This window comes from Syzygium oleosum, unplaced genomic scaffold (genome assembly GCF_021117445.2).
Source record: "Syzygium oleosum isolate NSW1041296 unplaced genomic scaffold, Sole_v2.1 Sole_v2.49, whole genome shotgun sequence".
Lineage (NCBI taxonomy): Eukaryota > Viridiplantae > Streptophyta > Magnoliopsida > Myrtales > Myrtaceae > Syzygium > Syzygium oleosum.
In genome coordinates, this window is record NW_026607533.1 from 545,674 (window position 1) to 568,104 (window position 22,431).

General features: G+C 39.3%; 1 protein-coding gene, 2 long non-coding RNA genes and 1 pseudogene across 4 annotated transcripts; all 4 read right to left on the bottom strand.

The window, feature by feature from the left end:
* Positions 1-764: 764 nt before the first annotated feature.
* Positions 765-5,883, bottom strand: LOC115693828 (protein ACCELERATED CELL DEATH 6-like; annotated as a pseudogene).
* A 4,800-nt stretch (positions 5,884-10,683) lies between these two features.
* LOC130136728 (uncharacterized) lies at positions 10,684-14,706 on the bottom strand. Of its 2 annotated transcripts, none has more exons than XR_008815503.1 (3): positions 13,116-14,706; positions 11,487-11,771; positions 10,684-11,420 (listed from the first exon to the last, which is right to left on the bottom strand). It is a non-coding gene; the product is annotated as an uncharacterized LOC130136728 (long non-coding RNA). The 2 variants fall into 2 exon arrangements; XR_008815502.1 differs by having other exon boundaries at positions 10,684-11,416; positions 11,483-11,771.
* A 1,795-nt stretch (positions 14,707-16,501) lies between these two features.
* LOC115662835 (uncharacterized) lies at positions 16,502-17,299 on the bottom strand. The gene has a single exon (XM_030584926.2). It carries the CDS (start codon positions 17,297-17,299, stop codon positions 16,502-16,504), a length of 798 nt encoding a protein of 265 aa, XP_030440786.1.
* A 1,759-nt stretch (positions 17,300-19,058) lies between these two features.
* LOC130136755 (uncharacterized) lies at positions 19,059-21,252 on the bottom strand. Its single transcript, XR_008815513.1, has 2 exons — positions 21,094-21,252; positions 19,059-19,285 (listed from the first exon to the last, which is right to left on the bottom strand). It is a non-coding gene; the product is annotated as an uncharacterized LOC130136755 (long non-coding RNA).
* Between the last annotated feature and the right edge of the window lie 1,179 nt (positions 21,253-22,431).

The window sequence follows — 22,431 nt, forward strand, 5'->3', positions numbered from 1 at the left end:
TTTGCATGCATAGAAATTGGCCGCCTAGGAGAGAAGTGGGGAAATGAAACGGGTGTAAAGAGTTAGGGTGAAATTTGAGTTTTTTGTGAGGAGTGAAGGGAATGTTTTTTTTCCTGGTTTTCTTCACCCAACACTCGACTCGGAGAGTAGGTGATAAGAATTAATTTATTTACACACAAGACATGTAGGTGAGTGCCTAGGATGTCGTGACTCGAAAGTGCCGTAAATTGGACTGGTGTAGGGTAAATAGTCCATGGCCACTCTAGACGAGTAATGTCATAAACCCACAAGTAACAACATGTTCAAAGCTAACAATTTGATTTAAGCGTGATGAAACGGATGAAATGAGCCATTCATTCATTTAAATGACACAACATGTGTGTCACTATGAATTTTCAGGGAGTTATAATCAAATGTTCTAAAAACTTAAATTATCAGACGAATGCGAAATTTTAATTCAAATACTTTAATACTCATCTTCACTCGTAGACTCAACTTTGCTCTAAGAATAAAACATGAGAACATATAATAGATGAGGCTAATAGGACCTGAAAAGGTTTGAACCCAGAACTTCAGCTCTAATAACAGTGAAATTAGGTGAAATTATATCCAACAAGTTCTTAGAGGAAGACGTTGTTTAGTTTAAATACTTAAACAATCATCTTAGATCTGACATAATGGGAAAGCATCCGTCCAATGAGCCGCATACACCAAGGAAAATTTATATTATATCTGCATATCCGTCCAATCATCTTAGATGTGGCGCATCCCTACATTCCGCTGTCGCCTATTCATCGGTCTTCAATGTTTTTGTTTTTTTTGGTCTGTCATCGGTCTTCAATTCACCAGCACCATCCGCAGGCCGACTTGCGGAGGTCTTGCTCGCCGTTCCGTCATCTTCCGTGTCATCATAAATGTGTGTCCCAACTCTCCACAAATAAATGTAAGCGAGAATAAACCAGAATGTCAGACGACGGATAGGATGACCGGGGATAGGACGACCGTGGATCATAAAGGAGGGAGGGTGCTCTAAGAATTTAGTTCCGGAGATAATGAGGACGAAAATGAGTCCCAAATAAAATATGGTGTTAGCAAGCCAAGGGAGTTTGCCAACAGTCAAGGTGGCACCAGTTAAGAACGCGGCAGACATCGCCGGGATTGCAATTTTTAGCTTTAGCGTTGTGCTCTCATATGCAGTTATCGCAATGTGGACATCGCTTGACCGCATCCAGATGAGGTTGACGACCGCGGTCATTGAGCAAAACATCGCGATGGTGTTGCAAATCACGAAAGCCTGGAACATTTTATTGTCCAGCATCGTTGCCATGCCTCGGTCATTTGAGAAGGCTGTGTCTGAGCCGTTAAATCCTCCAGGAACTGCAAAACCAGCTGCGAAAGTCACAGTAGCCACCAGCGTAGCCACCAACATACGGGAGTCGATGTAATCGTTGACGATTTTCCTTTTTGGCATCTTTTTTCGTGAGCGGACTAATCCTGCAAACTCTATCTCTCGAGCTTCCGGCCTGAATATGAATGAGTCTTCGCTTACAGGTGAAACTTTCCCAATGCACGAGCAAGCCAACGCCAGCCATGCCAATTGCTGAGATCGGAAGCATATAAAAAGGAAAAAAGAACAAAGTTTTAGCATATTGATAATGGGAATGACCTCTGAAAATTTTTACTTCTAAAGATGCAGTGTCTGCTCTTTTAGAAGAATTAACTACCTCTTCTCAAGACTAAATTAGAGACTTGTAGAGCATTAATCCGAGAGACATAATGATTTGAATACAAGATCTGCCTTAATTAATGTATTAGTCTACGAAATCTCTAGTACGTTAATAAATAAAATAGTGACTGTTCGTGTTACCTACCTTCCGAATCGTAATCTCCCCTGCCCTGCATTGTCGAGCAATGTCGAAAGCAGTCAGACACTCGTTGTTGGAAACAGCGAGTTGAATTCTTTCATCCCGCAAAAGAGCAATCAAAGCAGCGGGTTGTGAATACATTGCAGCCAAATGCAGGGGCGTATTTCCATCATGATCTATTGCATTTATCTGCTCCTCCAATTCTCGATGTCCAAGTATATATCTCACTGTTGAAGCTCTCCCATATTTTGCTGCGCCATGAAGAACAGTTTGCCCTTTCCCATTTAGGAACCGTGATACCGGATGTAGCTTCTTGATTTGGTTAACATTACCCATTTTGCTTGCAATATGAATGGGAAGATCCTCATTCATATCCCATTGTCGGGCCAAATGTTCAGTTTTCGGTCCTAAGTGTTTGAAAACTTGGGACTGCCTTTTGTAAGCTGCTAAATGGAATACATTACTGCCTCTGGAGTCGGTCATTGCAAATAGCTTCGCATTCTTCTCGAGTATCGTCTTGGCGACTAAATCTGAGATCAGGAGCTCCAAATTAAGGACCACATCCGCATTAACATTCTAGGTGGTTGGGGCTTAAATGGTTTTGATACTTTTTTTTACCCATTTCAGGATAAGGACATCTTCGACGGAACCTTAATCACTAGCGAGATTGATAGTCGCCTATGTCAGATCAGATTGCAATGCTGAAACTAGTTAATGACATCCACATGCACTAAGATTTTGCTATAAAAATCTTACTAAATGACATAGCAATTTAAATGGCATTTCCACACCAGGAAGTATATATAGAATCGGCAAATATAATGTAAGCTAGAGCAAGATCAAGAAAAGGAAAATGATCTTTTCATATTATGTTCGTCAAATTCTAGCAAGTATCAAGGAAACTTATTCTATTGTCAAGGACATCGCAATAGCCTCCGCGGCACCGTACCGAAATCCCCATTAAAATTCTTCCACCATCTTTAGACTGAACGTCATCTTCTTCGTAAAGGTCTACGACACTTGTTCAGCTCAATTAAGAAATTATGTATTTACCAAAACTTTTGAGTAAAACAAAGTAAATTTTGTGACCAGAATCTCGTTCTAAGTTTGAAAAACGTAGAGTTTATAAGTCACAAATTAAGAGTACTTTGGTACTTGGTCGAGCCATTTTGTCAAGAGTACTACTAGAATTACTAAAAGTGTCACTGAAGAATTCTCGCTAAATGGTGTTCACAATTTCCACGACCTTAGACAAAGACGATGGTGAAGGACTCAATGAAGAGGAAGACGATCTAGAGTTCTCGCTAAATTTAACGGTAAAATTTGACGGAAGTTAATGAAGGGTAAATGTGTCACGCGTGTTTCAATTTGGGGTTTTCGGTGATCCAAAAATTAATTTTAGGTACTTTTATCATAAGTGTAAGAGTTTTGGTTAAATTTGTCACAGATGTACCTTTTTCGTGGTATTAACCCATAGATTTCCACGTGGACTTGCCATGTCAACTGCTACATGTCGTCCAACTCAGCAATTTAACGGCAAATTTGACGGAAGCTAATGGAGGATAAATTTTTCACGTGTGTACCAGTTTAGGATTTTTAGTGATCCAAAAATTAGTTTGGGGTAAATTTGTCACAGGTATATCAGTTTAGAGTTTGTCGTGGTATTAACCCTAAAAGAAATTATATTTAAAGTACATTGATGTGGACAAATGCGTAGATCCTTGAATTTTGTTAAACAAGAATAACTTTATGTTAAAATTCAACAACAACTTAACTTTTGAATCCCATACCTTGCAATTCCCTTAGTACTTTCTCACTCCTGATCATTTAAGTTTTGTATGATATGTGATAACTTCATTCTCAAAATCAAATACACATATTTATGTCTGATTTTGCATATCGATACTCAACAATACGCACAATTTCTATGGAAATAGTCTGCACCTAATGATTCACTAGTAACATTTAAGTTCTATGTTTGAAGTCATGACATCTTATGTGGGGATATACTATGCAGGAGGACGTTCTATATATACATATTTGAATTTCTAATGCATGTCCAAAATGAAAATGCGAGTCGATAGCGTAAATACATAATTACATGCTTAGAACAAAAGAGACTGCAAGGTTAGTATCAACATGCATTACTTGGTGAATGTTATCAATATAGCCAAAGAAACACTACATACTGTGCGAATTCCAATAATCTAGAAATGCATAATTATTTTTTGTGGTGAAGTCATGTTTGTGTGTATATGTTCACCTATGGGTTAATTGATCACTCAAAAAATATATATGGCCCGACAAAAATTTGCCCGACTCTTATCCAATAATCAAACGGAAATGACATTAGTGGTAATTGAACTTTTCTTCAATGTTCAATATAGTCCCTGAATTTTTTCGGTTCAATCTAATTCCTGAACTTTCAAAAATTCGCTTAATGTTGCCCTTCGATTAAGTGTATGAACATGTTAGAGAGAGAGATAACGTAAAAGCCACATGCAAACTACATGGATGCCCCATATCTATCAAAGTCAAGTAAATAGAAATTATGGTCACATTATGTAATGGTGTCAGAACTTTTTAATGAAAGCATTATATTGAGTGGAACTTTGAAAATTTAAGGACTAAATTGCAAAAAAAAGAATTCCATGGACCATATTGAAAATTGAAGAAAAGTTTAGGAACCATTCATGTTGTCATCCCAATAATGGCATGTTAGTTCATTATCCCAATAATTGATAGAAACATGTCAGTCTATTACAAAAAAATGATAAATCATTTATCGAACTAGATTACTCAGTTAGAAAGCTAAGTATATTATTTTGTGAACCGTTAAACAAAATTAATTGTAATCTAACAGTATCTATCCTCATTTCAAATCTATAACTCTCCTTTGTCATTGTTAGATTCCAGATTTTTTATGGTCGTCGATCTTAAATATTTGCAATTCATAGTTTTTCTAATCAAAGATCAACAACACACGAGTTTTTATTGAAATGGTTGTATTTGTATTACTTAAGCTGATCTATTACGTTCTAATGTGAATAATTTGTTTATTATGTGGCTAACCGATGGGGATACAACTACTTTAATAAGCGGGGTAGGGAATATTAAGTAAAAACCGGTAACGGGTTCGGGTAAGCGCAAAAAGTTATTGCACAGATTTAGGACAGGTCAGTCTACACATAGATAAATATTTTTCCCATAAGCAGATTTAGGTACGTACCCTTGTTGGAACGCATAATGGCACCATGAATGGGCGGCAAGCCTTGTATCCTTGCTGGTTCCAACGAGAGCGAAAATAAAAGGTCATGTATTGCGGAGTCGTTGGTCTCGATGGCCAAGTACAGGGAGATTTCTGACCCGCGTTCTGCCAGTACACGGGCTCCAAATCTTCGTTCAACAGAAAGCGCACCATTTCGACATCACAAGTAAGCACGGCCTCGTGCAAAGCCGTGTTTCCATTTTTGTTCTTTATCCTCAGTATGGTCTCGACGTTGGGGAGATCTCTTGCCCGGTGAATCAACATACCGGCGACTCCTAATGCCTTGGCCTTAGTGGCGATGTGGAGAGGGGTATTTCCCCAATCATCTTCGGCGGCTATGAGGTGGGCATCGACATGATCAAGCAGGAGCCTCAGGATGTTGCTCTTGCCGGTGGCTGCTGCAATGTGGAGCAGTGAACCCCTCAATAGCCCCCGGAAATTGAAAATGGCAGACGAATGAGTTTGATGGGCAAGCGTTTCGGTTGTGGAAATGATATCTTCGACATTGGCGCCTTTGATGACATCGGCCAATTTTCTAGCGGCTGCGTACACTTCTGCTGGACCTTGCTGCTCCGCAGTTCGCGCAGTTTTTTCTTCCTTCATAGAATCCATTCCATCGTCTAACATATTCAGGGAAGCTCCTCCTTCATCCTTCTGGACCAACTCCTGGATCGAGGCGTCCATCCCAACCTCCTCCTCTCCTATAGATAGCTTTACGTCCATCGAGCCCAAGCTATGCAAGTAATGTAGTTATTGCAAAGGAACAAAGGTTGTGTAAGAAGACCGAAATATAAAACTAAATACGAAGCAACGCATTTAAGCTTTTATAATAGTTATTATGGTCCTACAAAATTTTATATGGATCCGAACATGAAGTTTTCTAATTTTAAAATTGTTGCACAAAATCACGGAAGCGTGAACAAATACAAAAGATTCGTTATGAGCATTTAAGTGCAAGAAATTAATAAGACACCATGGGTTTGCGTGGTGGTTCGGCCGGAGGTACCTACTCTACAAAAAGAGATCGATAAGGTGTTCCACTTTAAATGTGCAAAATAATGAGTGCTTGCATACAAAAAATCCTCAAAAAAATGAATCAAAGCGTAAATTATAGGTTCGCCCTAAAAAAAAGTCTCTTCGTGAAAGAGAGGAGCTGCCCGGCCATGGTGGTCACTGGTGTTGCCATCACCACTAGGCGCGTGTTTAGCAGGTCCTTTATTTTGTCCTGTTTCGTTGGGCCGGAGATTGGTTGCTCCGAGAATCGACTTTTTCGGCTGGAGAATGCATATATAGCCGATCATGGGCGATGTCGTGCGAAGTGCAAACTAAAATTACCACGGTCAACCAGTGGGGTGCGGAGGCAAAAAGGAGTGACAAGAAAGGACACTTTGAGCTAACTTGAGAAAGAATGGTAGTCCAAATGCAGTAGGAAACAAGAATATACTATTGATATACTAATGACATCATTGAGTAAAGTGAACCAATTAAGAAATAATACATTAAAAAGTGTGTGATCGAGCATCAACATTGAAGACAATTAGAATTAGCAAAGGAAATATTAGACAATTAGCAAAAAGAAAAAGGAAAGGAAATATTAATCATTTTGAAAAAGACATACCTTCCAATGTTAAAACGTCTTTCTCCAAGATCTAGAGGCGATACCGAAGGCAGACAAACTTGTTTGGCCCACGAAAGACGAAACAAAGCAGCCATTTTATATTGCATTAAAGGGCTAAACTTGTTGCTCAATAAATCCTCGTACATGGTTTCTTTTTTGCTTTGAGTCCCTTTAACTGATCCTATTATCTGCTTTAACCTGTCTCCAAAGGATCTAGGTTGCCTACCATACAAGCAAAGAGGCTTACAGATTCAATTAGTCCTTTTGGAGCTAGCTTTGGTAAATATGAAGCTACGAATGTGGTTAACTTTTTGGTTGCTCCACCGCCATCATACTGTTCAACTTTGATCGCCACCAGTAAGAATTTACTTTGGTACGACACAACTCGAGTGCAACTTTAAAACCAGCTATTCACATATTCCACTAGCTTTTCAATAGTTACTAGAATCATCCTTCCTACCAATTATTATCACATATCAAAGTTTAGTAATTATTGACAAATCTATCCGTAATTTAATTTATGTTTTGCTAGAACGCTACTTGGCAACCTCAAAAGCTCAATATCGTGTATCGAACGATCAGTTTTTGCGGGTTTGTGAGCCCCAATTATGAGAAAGTATGTTATGTGTCAATCACACAATTAATGTGATTACCCAACTAATCACATTGCTCGCATAATATGAATCTCATAGCTGATGACTCACATACACGAAGACGAGAGGCACCATCGTGTACCAACTTTTTCAATACACTCGTGCTTTTGGAATCATTGAGATAGAAAGTTTCAATACTTCAATAACAGAGGCATTTTTGTCCAAATTCATTTTTTCATTCTTTCTTCTTTTCTTTCTTCTTTTCTCTCCTTTTCTTTTCATTTTCTTTTCCTTCATCTTCCTTTTCGACCTACGCCCTCACTCCTCCATCTTCTTCGCTCTGCATCACCTCTGTCGCCGTCTTCACCCCTTCATCAGCCTCCCCACCAGCCAGCTCGGGAGCTTCGCATCCTCGTGAAGGGGAAGGGGAGACTGCGGTGGTGATGGCAGCGCCACGCAGCCACTGGCAAGGCTCCAACGTCCCTAGTCTGGTTTAGGCGGAGCAGCCGCTGCCAATCCTTGGCTGAGACAAACATACTCACGCGAGGAAGCAACGCAGCTTGAGTAAGTGTTGGTGTTTGTTTGTAAAACAAACAAAAAAGGCTATTTCCTTGTCTCACGTAGGAAAGAAATGAAAGTTTTGATTTATTTATAAGTTAAGGTATTATCCTTTAATATAAATGGAGAAAATGGGTGAATAAGCTAGACCCCATAATACCCGCATGCGGGTGCGTGATTTTAACGTGCACCACAGACCAAAATAAGTCTTAATCAACAATCTATTTTTATTTTATTTATTTTATTAAATTTCAAATTTATTATTATAAAATAAATGTTTTGTTCTATATATTGAAGTTGTGTGACTGTTCACAATAGAGTTGCGGTTATTTTTTAATAATTTAATTTCGAATTTTTATTTTTTGCCTAACGGTAATTAGGCTCTCTTACAACCTTTGGAAGGTTGTGTCTGTTCGAACAAAACTGTCCATTTTGGGACATGAAAAGGTGTGTCCAAAATTTACATTTTTCATGCTTGAAAAGTTGTGTCCGAATTGCAACTTTTTGGATACGAACGATTGTATTCGAATGGCGGTTTTCGCACACAAAAGGTTATGTTTGAATTGCAACTTTTCGGACATGAATAGGTGTGTCCATATTGGTAGTTAGACATCAAGAGGTGTGTTCTGTTTGCTTATATATATTGGACAATTCTGTTCGATTGAAAGAAGAACAGAGCTCCCTTCATTTTCGTCTTCTTTAAGAGAAAAAATGAAAAATCCATTTTCTCAATCGTTTCGCAGAAAGTTTTAGGAGATTTACTGAATTGCTATTCAGTATTCTCGCTGTGACTTTATTGTATCCTGAAGGGAATTTGCCAGTAATCTATAGCAACTTCGTGGGGCAAATTGATCATAAAAGAGAGTGATTACACGCCTCATAGTCCGACTACATTCCGATTCCTTTTCCTACCAACATATTTTTTCACAATAGTAAGTCTTTATGGTGCGGAAAAAGAAGGCCCCGATCTTGTGCGACCTCACGATATCTCGCACCCTTTTCACGCTGTCCACTGAGGCGCACTTCCTTCCTCGGCCATTTGCCGACGCCGGTCCTCGCCGTCGAGGGCATCAGCAATCTCCTCACGCTCGCCAATGTCCTCTCCCGTCCCAATTGAAGGGACGTATCGAGAACCGAAACAGAACGATCACGCAGAAAACAGAGAAAATAGACGATGCACGAATTTACCCAGGTTCACCCTCGATTAGGGCTACGTCCTGCAAAGAGATTTCACTATGTTTTCGGTTTACAGCCACTCAACTCGTTACAATGATCAGAAAAACGAGCAAAATATATATATGCCCCAAACGGGCCCAAAACCTAAACCTATATGAAATCTCTTAATCTCGCACTATACGGGCCAGCCCAAACCCGTTGAGGTTTCGGGGGCGCTGCCCCCGAGCCCCCGCCCGCTCACCGGCGAGCGGGGCAGCCGTCCGCTGACCGGGCAGCGGAACCCCCGTCGGGGGGCGCTGCCCCCGAACCCCCGCCCGCTGACCGGGCAGCGGGGCACCCGTGTCGGGGGCGCTGCCCCCGAACCCCCGCATTCCGCACGCATGGGTCACATGTCGTCGGACAACACTTCAGTTTCCCTAAGCTCACGTGGGCGTACCCGGTGTGAGAAACAAGGGTCCCCGAAGTATTCGCCAACTCCAACACCAATCTGATAGATCTAATAACAAAACCACATGAAAATTGTAGGTGCTCATTGCTGTTGCTTGCCAAATCACGGTAAGTCAAAATGATGATTTAATATTGGTTGTTTAATGAAAGTTGATATTTGAAAAAAGGCCCCAGTTCATAAATTAAAGCAATGTGATGTTCTGGGCCAAACTGTAGCAGCATAATCCCAACAGCAACGCGATGTTCGCTATATATATTCACTCGTGCATTTGTTTCTGTGAATGGTGTCTAAGCGTCTAGGCAAGGGTTGTGACATCTGCGAGGGCGGCCGCAGTTGCCGATGTGGAATGCGATAAGGGTCTCCACCGTCACCCAAAACTGTCTGGAGGCTGGCCCTTGCCCAAGCTCTCTCTCTCTCTCTCTCTTCCTAAGCCGGACAACAGACGCTGGAATCTTGCTGTGCCTGGGTGCCCACCCAACCGCCGCAATTACAGTTTCCCTCCCCTTTTCTCTCTAATTTTTCAATTTTTTCAATTTTACGAAACCGTCTTTGTCACTTTCGCTGCACTAAAAAAAAGTAGGTTTTAGCGACGAATTTTATCACAAAAAAATGAAAAAATTCATCGCTAAACGAATTTGCGACGAAAAAAATTTCATCGCCAATTTGGCGTCGCAAAATTTAGCGACAAAAAATTTCAATTTTCGTCATTAAATTGCGACGAAAAATATTCATGGCAAAATTCGTCGCTAATTAGCCATGAACTGTATCCGTGGCAAAATTCGTCGCTAATTATTCGTTGCACAATTCATCGCTAATTTTTCGTAGCAAAATTCGTCGCTAATTTGCCACGAAATTTTTTTTTTTTGGGTTAGTAATTTGCGACGAACTTATTCGTGGCAAAATTCATCGCTAATTTGCCACGAAAATTTTTTACTTTTGCCACTAACATTGTTTCGGAACGAATTTAGCGACGAATTTTTATTAATTCTTTAGCTATGAAGTCAACGGCGAATGTTGTTTAGGGACGATTTCGATTTTAAATATAATTAACAGCAAAATTATTTTCTAGAATTTATATTTAACATTGATTAAGCACTTAATAACATCAAAATTTAGTGCTTAAATACATAATGATATGATGATGAAATATGTAGTGCTCAAAGTTTAGTGCCTAAAAAAATTATAATGATATGAAAATGGAAATTTTAATTAGCAAGAACTGACAAAATCATCATCATCATCAACAATGTCATCATCATCATGTCGCTCATCATTGTGCCCATCACCTATTGAATTAGTCGGAGATACAGAAGGAACCTCATCGTGATCGAGGTTAAGGTGTCGCAAGATCAATTGCATTTGTTGTTTGACCACTCTTATTTCTTCGTCCTTCTCTACAAGTAAATGTTTCAGTTGGCTCAATTATTGGGTCATTTGCTCCTCAAGTCGTGTCCTCCTTGCAACAGCCGCATTGGAGGATGAAGTTGCAGCAGCTTGCATTGTGTATACCCTTAACAAGGATCCCATCCCAAATATTTTTCCTCTTTTCATCCCACCCGATGCCTCTACCCATAATGCCATACTGTCAACTGATAGCTCAAACGCAGCAACACCATCACCACCACTACCACTAGCAATACTCATTAAAGGTTCATCATATTTTTTCTGCATTAACAATATAGATGAAAATAAAATAACTTCATATATATAACTACCATAAATATTAAAAGCATTCATGATTTTCATTCTAGTTTCCATAAACTTACATACCTTCAAGTATAACCTTACATACCTTAATAGCTTTTGCTTGATCGCCAGTCTGTGTCTTATCTTTTTTTTGAAATGTGCGTTCAAATGTAGCTATATATGTTGGTTCTGTCCCCAATTCATCTGGCTACAAAATATGAACATAAATAAGTAATTGAATTAAATTAACTTACAACATGTTTAATAGACTTACCATTTTTTTTCTATGCTCCCCAATGTTGATAGAGCCCCCAGCATATGTGGCAGACCCTTCACTAGAACTAGAAGCTCGATTCTTCTTATTCTAGTCACTCATTTGCTTATTCTTTTTAGTTTTCCAAGTTCTCTTGATTTCCGTCCAATTGTTACCTGTAATAAAATCTGGCTTTAGTTGACTTATCTTTGCTTTATTCATCACATTTCGTATGTGATCACCGGCTTTCTTTTTAAAAATTCTTTTAACTTCATCATCTTTCGTTTCATCCCACCTGAACTTCCGCTACGTCAATAGAAAAACAACTAAAAGTTATTATGAGGCTCACATATCCATTACCATGCACCAGACAATTCTTTTCAGTTTCCCAAGTTCTCTTGATTTCCGTCCAATTGTCACCCATAATAAAATTTGGCTTTAGTTGACTTATCTTTGCTTTATTCATCACATTTCGTATGTGATCACCGGCTTTCTTCTTAAAAATTCTTTCAACTTCAACCTCTTCCGTTTCATCCCACCTGAACTTCCGCTGCATCAATAGAAAAACAACTAAAAGTTATTATGAGGGTCACATATACATTACAATGCACCAAAAAATTCGGCAATGGATTTTCGAAAGTTCATATCCATTACTACTTGATGTGGGACTTCCCACTTATGACAACTAAAGAGTTGTATAAGCGTTTGCATTCCCTCTCTTGGCAAGCCGACTTTTCGGAATGAGTTCTTCCACCCTTTATATATATCCATTGACATGATATTAGAGCAACTCTTCAGATGTACACACACCTTTTCAAACCGACGAAGTTGTAACCAGAGGCATATTTAAGAACTCTGGTGAAAATGCAGTAACATATTTAGAAGAAACAATATCTGTTACACAAGTGAGAATGTAAACATGCCAAAATAATGAAGCCATCTACATTCTAAGAACTTGGAGGCCTAAGTAGGGAGCAATTTAACAATAGTACCCAGACTACATTTCGTAACACAGGGGTAACCAGCTCTTTTACTTTACATATGAAAACAATTGAAACATAGACATCAGATTAAAAAAGGAAAAAGAAAAAGAGGCCATACTATTGCTATTGAAAGTCATTCGCAACAAATACACAAGAGTAACCAGCCAATGTTTTTAATAGTCTCTCGAAAAACAATTTCCTTATCATTAATTGTCCTAAATATACACACTTTGTTATAGGTTCATTTTAGAATTATTCATGATTTTTAATAGTAAATAGGTTCATTTTTGTCATAAAAGTGCAAAAACGTTATAAAACAAGCACAAAAAAAGAAAAAAAAACTTAGTCACTTAAAGTGAGGATAATTTAGAATCTTTGTTGAGTTAGCATATTTTCCCTTTGGGCTTCCATTACCCCCAAACTTAAAACCTTTTAGGATGGCTTTTGGACTATCCATCACGCTGTGACTGACTCAGTTTGGTCATGGCCAAAAAACTGCGGGAACATATTTAGAAGAAACTTAAAGTACCAATAATGGCGAGATCGAATCCAAAAAATGGATATCGGTGAGACACTGGACACAATTCCAAACTTAAAAGTACCAATAAGAGGGTATGATCTGATCCGTAACACGGCCACTAGAAACACCTAGAAGAACAAAACTTACCTTAAACTCATTCCACCACAAATCCTTTACTTTTTTTGGAGCGTTGCTATAACTAATATACTACCCCTTCCAAGAGTTATTGACTATTTTATTAAGTTGCCTCACAACATACGCAGCATCCGTGAATCTGCAAACAGGTTAGAAAGAACGATATGGACAATGAAACAATGAAGCATACGGATAATTTGCAACATGGATAATTCAGTTGACATCCATATCTAAAACCCTAAATATTATATATACTTAAAAAAATAAAGTACTTACGAATCTCCATATGGGCATATCATGAATCGGTTATCTTCTTCATCTATGTTTCCCTCATCATTCGAGCGTTGCACCGAAGAAGAAGGTGGAACCGAAGGAGATGGAACTAAAGGACATGGACCTAAAGTAGATTCAGTTCGCATGTATCCAAATTGTCCCCTAATATGTTCTTGAGGGTCGGAGGAAGGGTCAATGTGTCCATGTTGTTCATCAGCATGTAGTGGTTGAGGGAAACATGAAAGGGCAAGGGAATAGGAAAGGGACGGGGACGAGGAAGGGGAAGGGGCTGCTCTTCTTTGTGAAACTATACCATGCATGTGACCTTCATGTTTATACTGACAAGTAGGAAGGTTAGACAAATATCTTTAAAAACATGAACATGTATTAGGGACACATAATGACGTACATCATGAAGCTTACCATTTTGTTTCAAAGTGCAAGAGATAAACTTGAGAAAACGAAACAAACTTGCTATTGCCTCTGATAAATAGCAAGCTGTCCGGAAATGTCTACGAGCTTCTTTAGCTCTTTTTTGCCACAAATAACAGTTGTTACTTCTGTCTACAAAAATTCAAAAAGCTAGTGAAGTGAAGCACTTTCTGGTGATTATTATCTAAGAAGAAAATAGGAGAATGAATTATGGGGAGCATATTACATGACATGATCAAACTAGGATATTTTCAAACCTAGATATAAATAAAAGGGGAGCATATTTGGCAATCAAGAACTAGAACCCTCTGTTCCAAAATCTGTTAATGAATATTAGAAAGCAGTTCCATGTGAAACACAATGTGTATCATGTATATTTCACACAATATTTAAACCGGACTAAAAATCTATGAAACACAATGTGTTTCTGCTCGAAAACCTGTCTAAATGACTCCGAAATGCAAAAAAACGACGTCCTTCATAGCGTAGCTATGTGTATTGATCAGCGGCCCGTTTCCACACAGCCGACCAAATTTCAGCCCATTTCGAGTTCGCCAATCTAAGTGCATCAATTAGGTACTTGGCTTAAAACAGACCCAATTTGAAACCGAACAATCTAATATAAAAATAGACCCAATCTAATATGAAATCCAATCAGACCCAATCCATTCAACCCGAGATAAGTCGAATCCAATATAAAAACAGAAAGAAGCAGCATACCCAATCTAATATAAAAGAAGCAGCAACAAACAAACGTCCCACAGAATCCGAAACCGAACAATCTCCGCCCTACAGAATCCGAAACCGAACAGCAGACCCAATCCGAACAAAAAGAAGCAGCAGAAATCCAATATAAAAGAAGCAGCAGCAAACAAACGTCCCATAGAATTCAAAATCGAACAATTCGAAAAAGCGCTCGCCAGAGACAAAAAGTGAAAAAAATTCACGCTAACGTACCTCCTCTAAAACTTTCGGACGACAATCCTCCTCAAATTAGAAACTCTCAGACGACGGTCCTTGCGCTTGAGGTTCCTCTCGGATGACGGTTAGCACGATCTTCCCAGCGTCTGCCGAAGGGGTTCCTCTCTCTAAGAAAAAATCGCACTGAAGAACGCCAAATCTGAAGAAACACTCGTCGGAGGAAGCCGTCGAGAATCGAGAGAGAGAGAGAGAGAGAGAGAGAGAGAGAGAGAGAGAGAGAGCCCTAATTTTTTTTCCTCTGTTTGAAGAATCAATCGAGAGAGAGAGAGCCGAGAGAGAGCCGAATCGTAATTGTACCCCCAAGTCAAGACGACACCGTTTCACAAATTAGCAACGAACTATAAAAATAGTCGCGGCAAATTAGCGACGAATTATCTTTCATCGCAAATTAGTGACGGATATGAATTCGTCGCTAATTAGCGACGAACTATAAAAATAGTCGCGAATGTGCCGCGAAAAGTTTATTTTCACCGCAAATTAGCGATGGATTTGAATTCGTCGCTAATTTGCGACGAAATTAACGACGAACTATAAAAATAGTCGTGAAAGTTTATTTTTGTCGCTAATTAGCAACGAATTCAAATCCGTCGCTAATTTGCGGCGAAATTAGCGACGAACTATAAAAATAGTCGTGAATGTGCCGCGAAAGTTTATTTTCATCACTAATTCCATCGCTAATTAGCGACGAATTTGAATTCGTCACTAATTAACGACGAACTATAAAAATAATTGCGAATGTGCGGTGAAAGTTTATTTTCGTCGCTAATTAGTAACGGAATTAGCAATGAACTATAAAAATAGTCGCGTTCGCGCCAAAGTTATTTTCGTTGCTAATTCCATCGCAAATTAGCGATGAATTTGAATCCATCGCTAATTAGCGACAGAATTAGCGACAAAAATAAAATAGTCGGGAATGTGCTGCGAAAGTTCTTTTTGTCGCTAATTTGCGACGGATTCAAATTCGTTGCTAATTTGCGACGGATTTTAATTCGTCGCTAATTTGCGACAAAATTAGCAATGAACTATAAAAATAGTCGCGAAAGTGCCACAAAAGTTAATTTCGTCGCTAAATCCGTCGCTAATTTGCAACAAATTTCATTTCGTCGCTAATTTGCCACGGAATTAGTGACGAAATTAACTTCCGCAGTAAATTAGCGACGAATTAAAATCCGTGGCAAATTAGCGACGGATTAATATTCGTCGCAAATTAGCGACGGAATTAATTTTCGCGGTAAATTAGCTACGAAATTAACTTTCGCAGCAATTTAGGGACAGATTTTAATTTGTCGCTAATTCCGTGGCAAATTAGCGACGGATTAATATTCGTCGCAAATTAGCAACGGAATTAGCGACAAAATTAACTTTTGCGGTAAATTAGCATCAACAATCATCGCTTCAAATGCATATTTCTCCTTTTGTCATTGTTAAATTCTAGATTTTTATGATAGTCGATCTTTAATATTTGCACTTTGTAATTCTTCAATCGAAGATCAACTGTACACGAGGTTTAGAATATTGATTCTGTTTGTATATTTAAGCTGAAATATTATGTGCTAATGTGAGATAATTTGTTTACCAAAAGAATTGTATGGCTGGTTGCAAGTACCCGATGGATATCCACCTACTTTAGTAAGTGGGTGGGGTTTGGAATTTTAGGTAAAAAAATATGAAATGGATTTGAGTAAGCGCAAAAAGTGGTTGCACAGATCAATCTAGACATAGATATTTCCAATAAGCATATTTAGGTACGTACCACAGTTATCATGCACAGCGGCACCATGAATCGGCGCCAAGCCTTGTATCTTGGATGGTTCAAGCGAGGGAGAAAATAAAACCTCGTGTATCTCTGGGTTCTTGGTATTGGTGGCTAGGTACAAAGGAGATTCCTCATCCGCGTTCTTCAAGTGCACGGGCTCCATATCTTCGTTCAACAAAAGGCGCACCATTTTGATGTCACAATTAAGCACGGACTCGTGCAAAGCAGTGTTTCCTTGTTTGTTCTTCATCCTCAGGATCAGGTTCTTGTCCACCAAGTTGGGGAGGTCTCTTGCCCGACGAATCAACATTGCGGCAGCTCCAGATGCCCCGGCCTTAGCGGTCATGTGGAGAGGGGTATCTCCCCAATCATCTACATAATCAAGTAGGAGCCTTAGGATGTCGTCCTTGCCTATCCCGGCTGCAATGTGGAGTAGTGAACCCCTCGATAGCCCCTGGAAATTGAAAGTGGCAGACAGATCTGTTAGAGGGGCAAGACTTTCAATCTCGGAAATGAACTTTTCCACATCGGCGCCTTTGATAACATTCACCAGTCCGCTAGCAGCTACATACAAATTTTCTGGTTCTTGTTGCTCCGCGGTTCTTGCAGCCGCCAGAGCATTATTCATTCTCTCCCATCGACTCATCCAGATATCTTCTTCCTTCAAAAGATCCATTTCATCCTTCTTGACCTCCTCCTTGATCGGGTTGCTCATGCCGGCGTCCTCTTCCCCTATAGGTAGCTTTACGTCCATCTAGCCTAAGCTACGCAAGTAATGGAGCTATTGCAGGGAACAAGGGTTGCTTAAGGAGACAGCTATATCAAGTAAGGGTTGTGTAAGAGTTGTGTAAAGCATTTAAACTTTCATAATATTTAATAGTGGCCCTACAAAAGTTTATATGAATCCAAACATAAAGTTTTGAGTTTAAAAGTTGTTGCACAAGATTGCGGATATAAATGATTTGCTGTGAGAATTAAGTGCAAGATATTAATAATACGCCATGGATTTGCTAGGTGGTTCGACTGGATGTACCTACACTGCAAACAGATCGATAAAGTGTTCCACTTTAAACAAATAGAAGACTATAAATGCTCGGACCAAAAATCCACCCAAAAAAAAAAGAATCGAAGGGTAAATTAAATGTTCTCCCTCAAAAAGGTCTCTTTGAGAGAGACGGAGCTGCGTGGCGGTAAGTGTGCAGGGAGCTTGGAGACAGTGGCGGTGCGGCAGCGAACGCAGGCCACATCTCATATGCAAACTCTCGGCCTCCCTAACACCCACTCTCCTAAAAACAGAAATTGAAGCCTCATGGTTAAACTCAAGTGAATAACAAAGTCTGGTCCTTCAAAGAATGCTGCATTGGCTAATCGGTCAGCACCCGTTCTCCCCTCAAACTAGAAGATCAAGGTGCTCTAGCGGTCATGCGATTCGGATAATCATGTTTTTTTCTATTGGTGGAACTCGGAGATTTTCCCAGTGGGGGCAACGAGAAAATGAAGATCGTTTTTAACGCGGAGAAATTTTATTCACGGCCCATAAGTTTGATATTCACCGCAGTTATGCTATCAATCTCTTGAGATTTAGATTTTGCTAATCCAATCTAATGTTATGTGGTTTCGGTCCACAACTCCTTTTGTGTCGAACATCGATCCATACTTTTTTCATGTAATTGAGTAACTTTTTTTTCCAGCGTAATTGAATTACTTTACAACATAGTAATACTTCCATAATCGGCAAGCCAAAAATGTCATGTAAGAATATTATTGAAGTTTAAATCATGTGCAATAGCGGTAACTTAGATTCAAATAAATGTGAGAAAACTAAAACTGCCCAATAGTTCTAGTCATAGCTATTGTGCATGATTGGACTGAATCACGACATAATTATGTAATCGACATAGATAGTCGAAAAATCATCCAAAAAGATTGTTAAATTTGCAATGCAAATGCATGTTAAAGACTGTTGTAACATGATGGAGAAGTTTAAGGATAGAAATCTAAGATTAATTTTATCTCTATCTGAATGTCGCAACCTAAAATTTCTTAGGCTAATGGATTATTAAGACTAAGCCTAACTCGGGCCCTCCCAAGCCCTACCAATTCGCAACTTAGAGTTTAAGTTTTTTAACATACAAAAATTTTCATGCTTGGAGTCGCCACTAATCTATTTGTGATAGGTCGATTAGAAACCTAAATAAAACATAGAGAGATATGTTTTATTCCTACGAACCAGTGATTCTAAGCTCGGGGGCTTGGTTACGCTAGATCTAGTCTAACGCCCTTTTGGTACCTTTTCTTTTCAAAAATATTTATGCAGGCAGTCTGGGTCCATTTTATTACCTAATTATTAACATGTGAGGTGTTCATGCAGGTGCGCAAATGTCACGCCCCGAACTCTGCGAGCGCGCAATATCCTGCAATGGTCATTATGATGCAACGTTCTAGGATGCGTCGCCGACCCAACATTTTATCTTTTGATTACGCATGCGAAAGCTAAACAAAGATTCACCCAGACAATAACAATAAACAAGGATAGATAGGAAAACGGTTCACAACATTGAAATCAAAACACCATTTTAACATTTACTTGATTAACCCCTGGGAACATTTTTTTACAAGCCCATTTCGGGCATTTCCATAAAAGTCTACAAAAAGATGTCAAGCTGGGGTCAATCTACTTCACCAAAAGTCAGCTTCCAGGCACCCCGAACCATACTGGGTGCATCAACATGCTAAGGGCCTGAAAAATGTTTAACAACTACAAATGAGATAAAAATCTCAATAAGTTAACGCCTAAGCCCCGTTTAGAAGGCCAACTCACCTCGAGGGTCCCTAATCATGCGACCATGCACTGGACACAAATCATTAACCAATCACAGGCATCCTTACCTTGCCTTGGCACACATATTATGCATAACATAGATAGTCATATGTCACAGCGATGCATCAAACATATCACATACTCAGAACGTGTAATGAGATTTCCCATGCATTAATGAATCACAGTCGCGCGTGTCTCGATTATAAGGCAAAATCCACTTGGGCACGTCTCATACACTGCCTAGCAGTTTCTACCCCATAATCAAGCACTATGCATCACACGTATTCTATTTGTTACGACCCCTCTTAACCACTACACATCAAGCGATACGCAACGAGATGGCAGTCTTCCGGCATAACCGGGCATTGTCCCGCCCCGTCGGGCACGACAACGTCAAACGATACACAAGATGACGGCATTCCAATACGGTAGCATCAAATGATACACAGTAAGATGATATCCCGTAAGGAGCATCGGATCTACCCTCGGGCCGCGATCCGGCATCCGGAGTATCGGCAGTCCAGATAATCTCCAGATATCCGATAAATCAAGTATTGTCAAGCGATCTACAGCAAGACCCCGATAAATCAGGCATCGTCAAGCGATCTACAGCAAGACGGCTCCAACGTGTGACCACACGAGCACACAAGCATTCAGGCCAATTCTTTTCTTTTCATTTAGCCAATGCATCCATGAATCATGCTCACATCAATGCCACACAACAATAACAAGTGGTCACACATGCAAACGGTCAATCAACTTTGTGAACCTCATTTTAAAATATGAATTTACAAAAGCATTCAACATCGGATCACAGCCAAATAAACATTATTGAAAAGCTAGGTAATTGTGGTTACTGTCTCTATTAGGCCGGAAATCGAAAGCCTAAGATTTCAAGTAAAGACCGGCAGATTATGGAATTCTAGTAAAACTGGACAGATTTGCATGATTTGGGAAATCAACTTCAAAAGCATAGCAAATGGTTTCCAAAAATTATAAAATTCGAATATGGTATAAAAAAGACCTTCACAAATATTTTCCATGAAGAACACAATCCCAAAAACCTTATACAAAGATCACTTTTGATGGCTCGGAAACAACCCAGAACTGGTCCGCCGGAACAGGGGAACTGAACCACAAGAAATACTCGTTTTACAATCCAAATCCTTTGAAAACACTTTGAAATTTTTATACGTTGTAGACATGGATTTTGTTTACAAATATTGTGAAGGAAGTATGGTCGAAATCGAACTGGAAATTTTTATAAAAATCTGAGAAGGCACAAAGGTCGTGGAATCCACAGTATAAAACAGTTCTGATTCGGTAAGAAATTGGACCTTTGTGTAACCCATTTGAGCTCAGAAAAATCTGAAATTTAAGTATGTATAGATCAAGATCTTGTGAACGACTTTGATGAAGGACGCTTTTTAAGATTATAACCACAAAAGGCTCTATAAAAATGGAAAAATAGAGACGTACAGTAAAATTAGTTTTGAATTCAAGACAAAAACTCCAAGAAACGCCTTCAACTTTGAGATCCACCACTTCTCAGTCATGAAAATACCACACCAAGAGTTCAAATCACATCCAACATCTATTTCAACTTAATCCAGCAATCAAGACTCACCAACGCTCATTCTAGAAGTTCAAACACACTAAAACAATAACTAGCTAAACTACCCTACGCAAGTTAAACATCCTAAACAAGGGATTAGATGTTAACTTACTCGTCTAAAAACGACGACAACGCGAGGACGACAGCAACGACACGAGTTGTCCGTGGTGGCCTCGGCTTGACACGACAAGCGGCAAACGGCGGTGAATGGCACACGGCGATCCACGGGGCTCAAGGGTGGTGGCGTGAGGATGAGGAGAGAGTGGCGTGAGAACTCTCTCTCTCTCTCTCTCTATTTATAATAGCCCAAGCAAAGAAGAGACAAAATAGCATTATTACCAAATCTTCCTAGATTTTGTCATCATTACCAAATTTTCCTTTATTAATGGCTAGATTTGGCCATCATTACCAAATCTTCTTAAAATTTTAGCCATTAATGAATATGAGTCAAAAGTCATGATGAAATGATCTTGAAAATCTTGGCCATTAATGAAATGATCTTGAAAATCTTTGCATTAATGAATAAGAACCAAAATATCATCATGAAATGCCATTAATAACTTGATCTTGGAAATCTTTGCATTAATGGACAATGGACAAAATAACATGATGAGATGCCCCTAAAGTCCTATGGCCATTAATGCATGTCATGATGGTGGTGCCTCCAAAATCCAACTAATTAATGCAAGTCATTATAAAGGGGGCCTCAAAGTCCAAGTTCCATCCAACGGCCAAGATCAAGCCTTGCTCTCCAAGTTTCATCCAACGGCCAAGATTTAATCTAACAAAGAGGTTTCTAAAAGGGCAAGTTAGCAAATAATTTTCAATGGCCAATTCGTAAAAATTATGAGGCGACGTCCTATAGTTCAGGTGTGATATCCTTGAGCACTCGATACGCAAAATCGGATCATACTTCGTGGCTGAAATCGATCAATCACAATTATAATTTATCTCGAACTAACGGGCGGCTGCTAGAAATAAATTCTTCGATAGCCTTTCCCCTTTGGTTAGTATTCCCTGGGTGATCAGGCCAGAGCAAGAATTAACTAATAGAGCGTCGATGAAATCATCATTTCATAAATCACCAAATTTGGTCGAATTTTCAGGATATCACAATTCTTCCCTCTTTATAAAAATTTCGTCCTTGAAATTTGAATTTACATCTAATTCCTCAAAAAGAAAGGGGTATTGACGCCTCATTATCTCTTCACTTTCCCACGTGGCTCCCTCGGTTCCATGATGTTGCCACACAACCTTGACTAGAGGAATAGTCTTGTTTCGTAGTACCTGCTCCTTTCGATCCTCAATTCTCACTGGTCTTTCCACGTACGACACCCTGTCGTCCACGTCTATCTCTTCATAATTTAGAACGTGAGTCGGATCCGACTCATATTATCAGGTCAATCAGCTAAGTCATCCTATTCGAATTTAACTATGCTAATAGAACATG

Excerpts from the sequence above, each read along its gene's own strand:
- LOC115662835 (XM_030584926.2), bottom strand. The coding sequence starts at position 17,299 with ATGGACGTAAAGCTACCTATAGGGGAAGAGGACGCCGGCATGAGCAAC.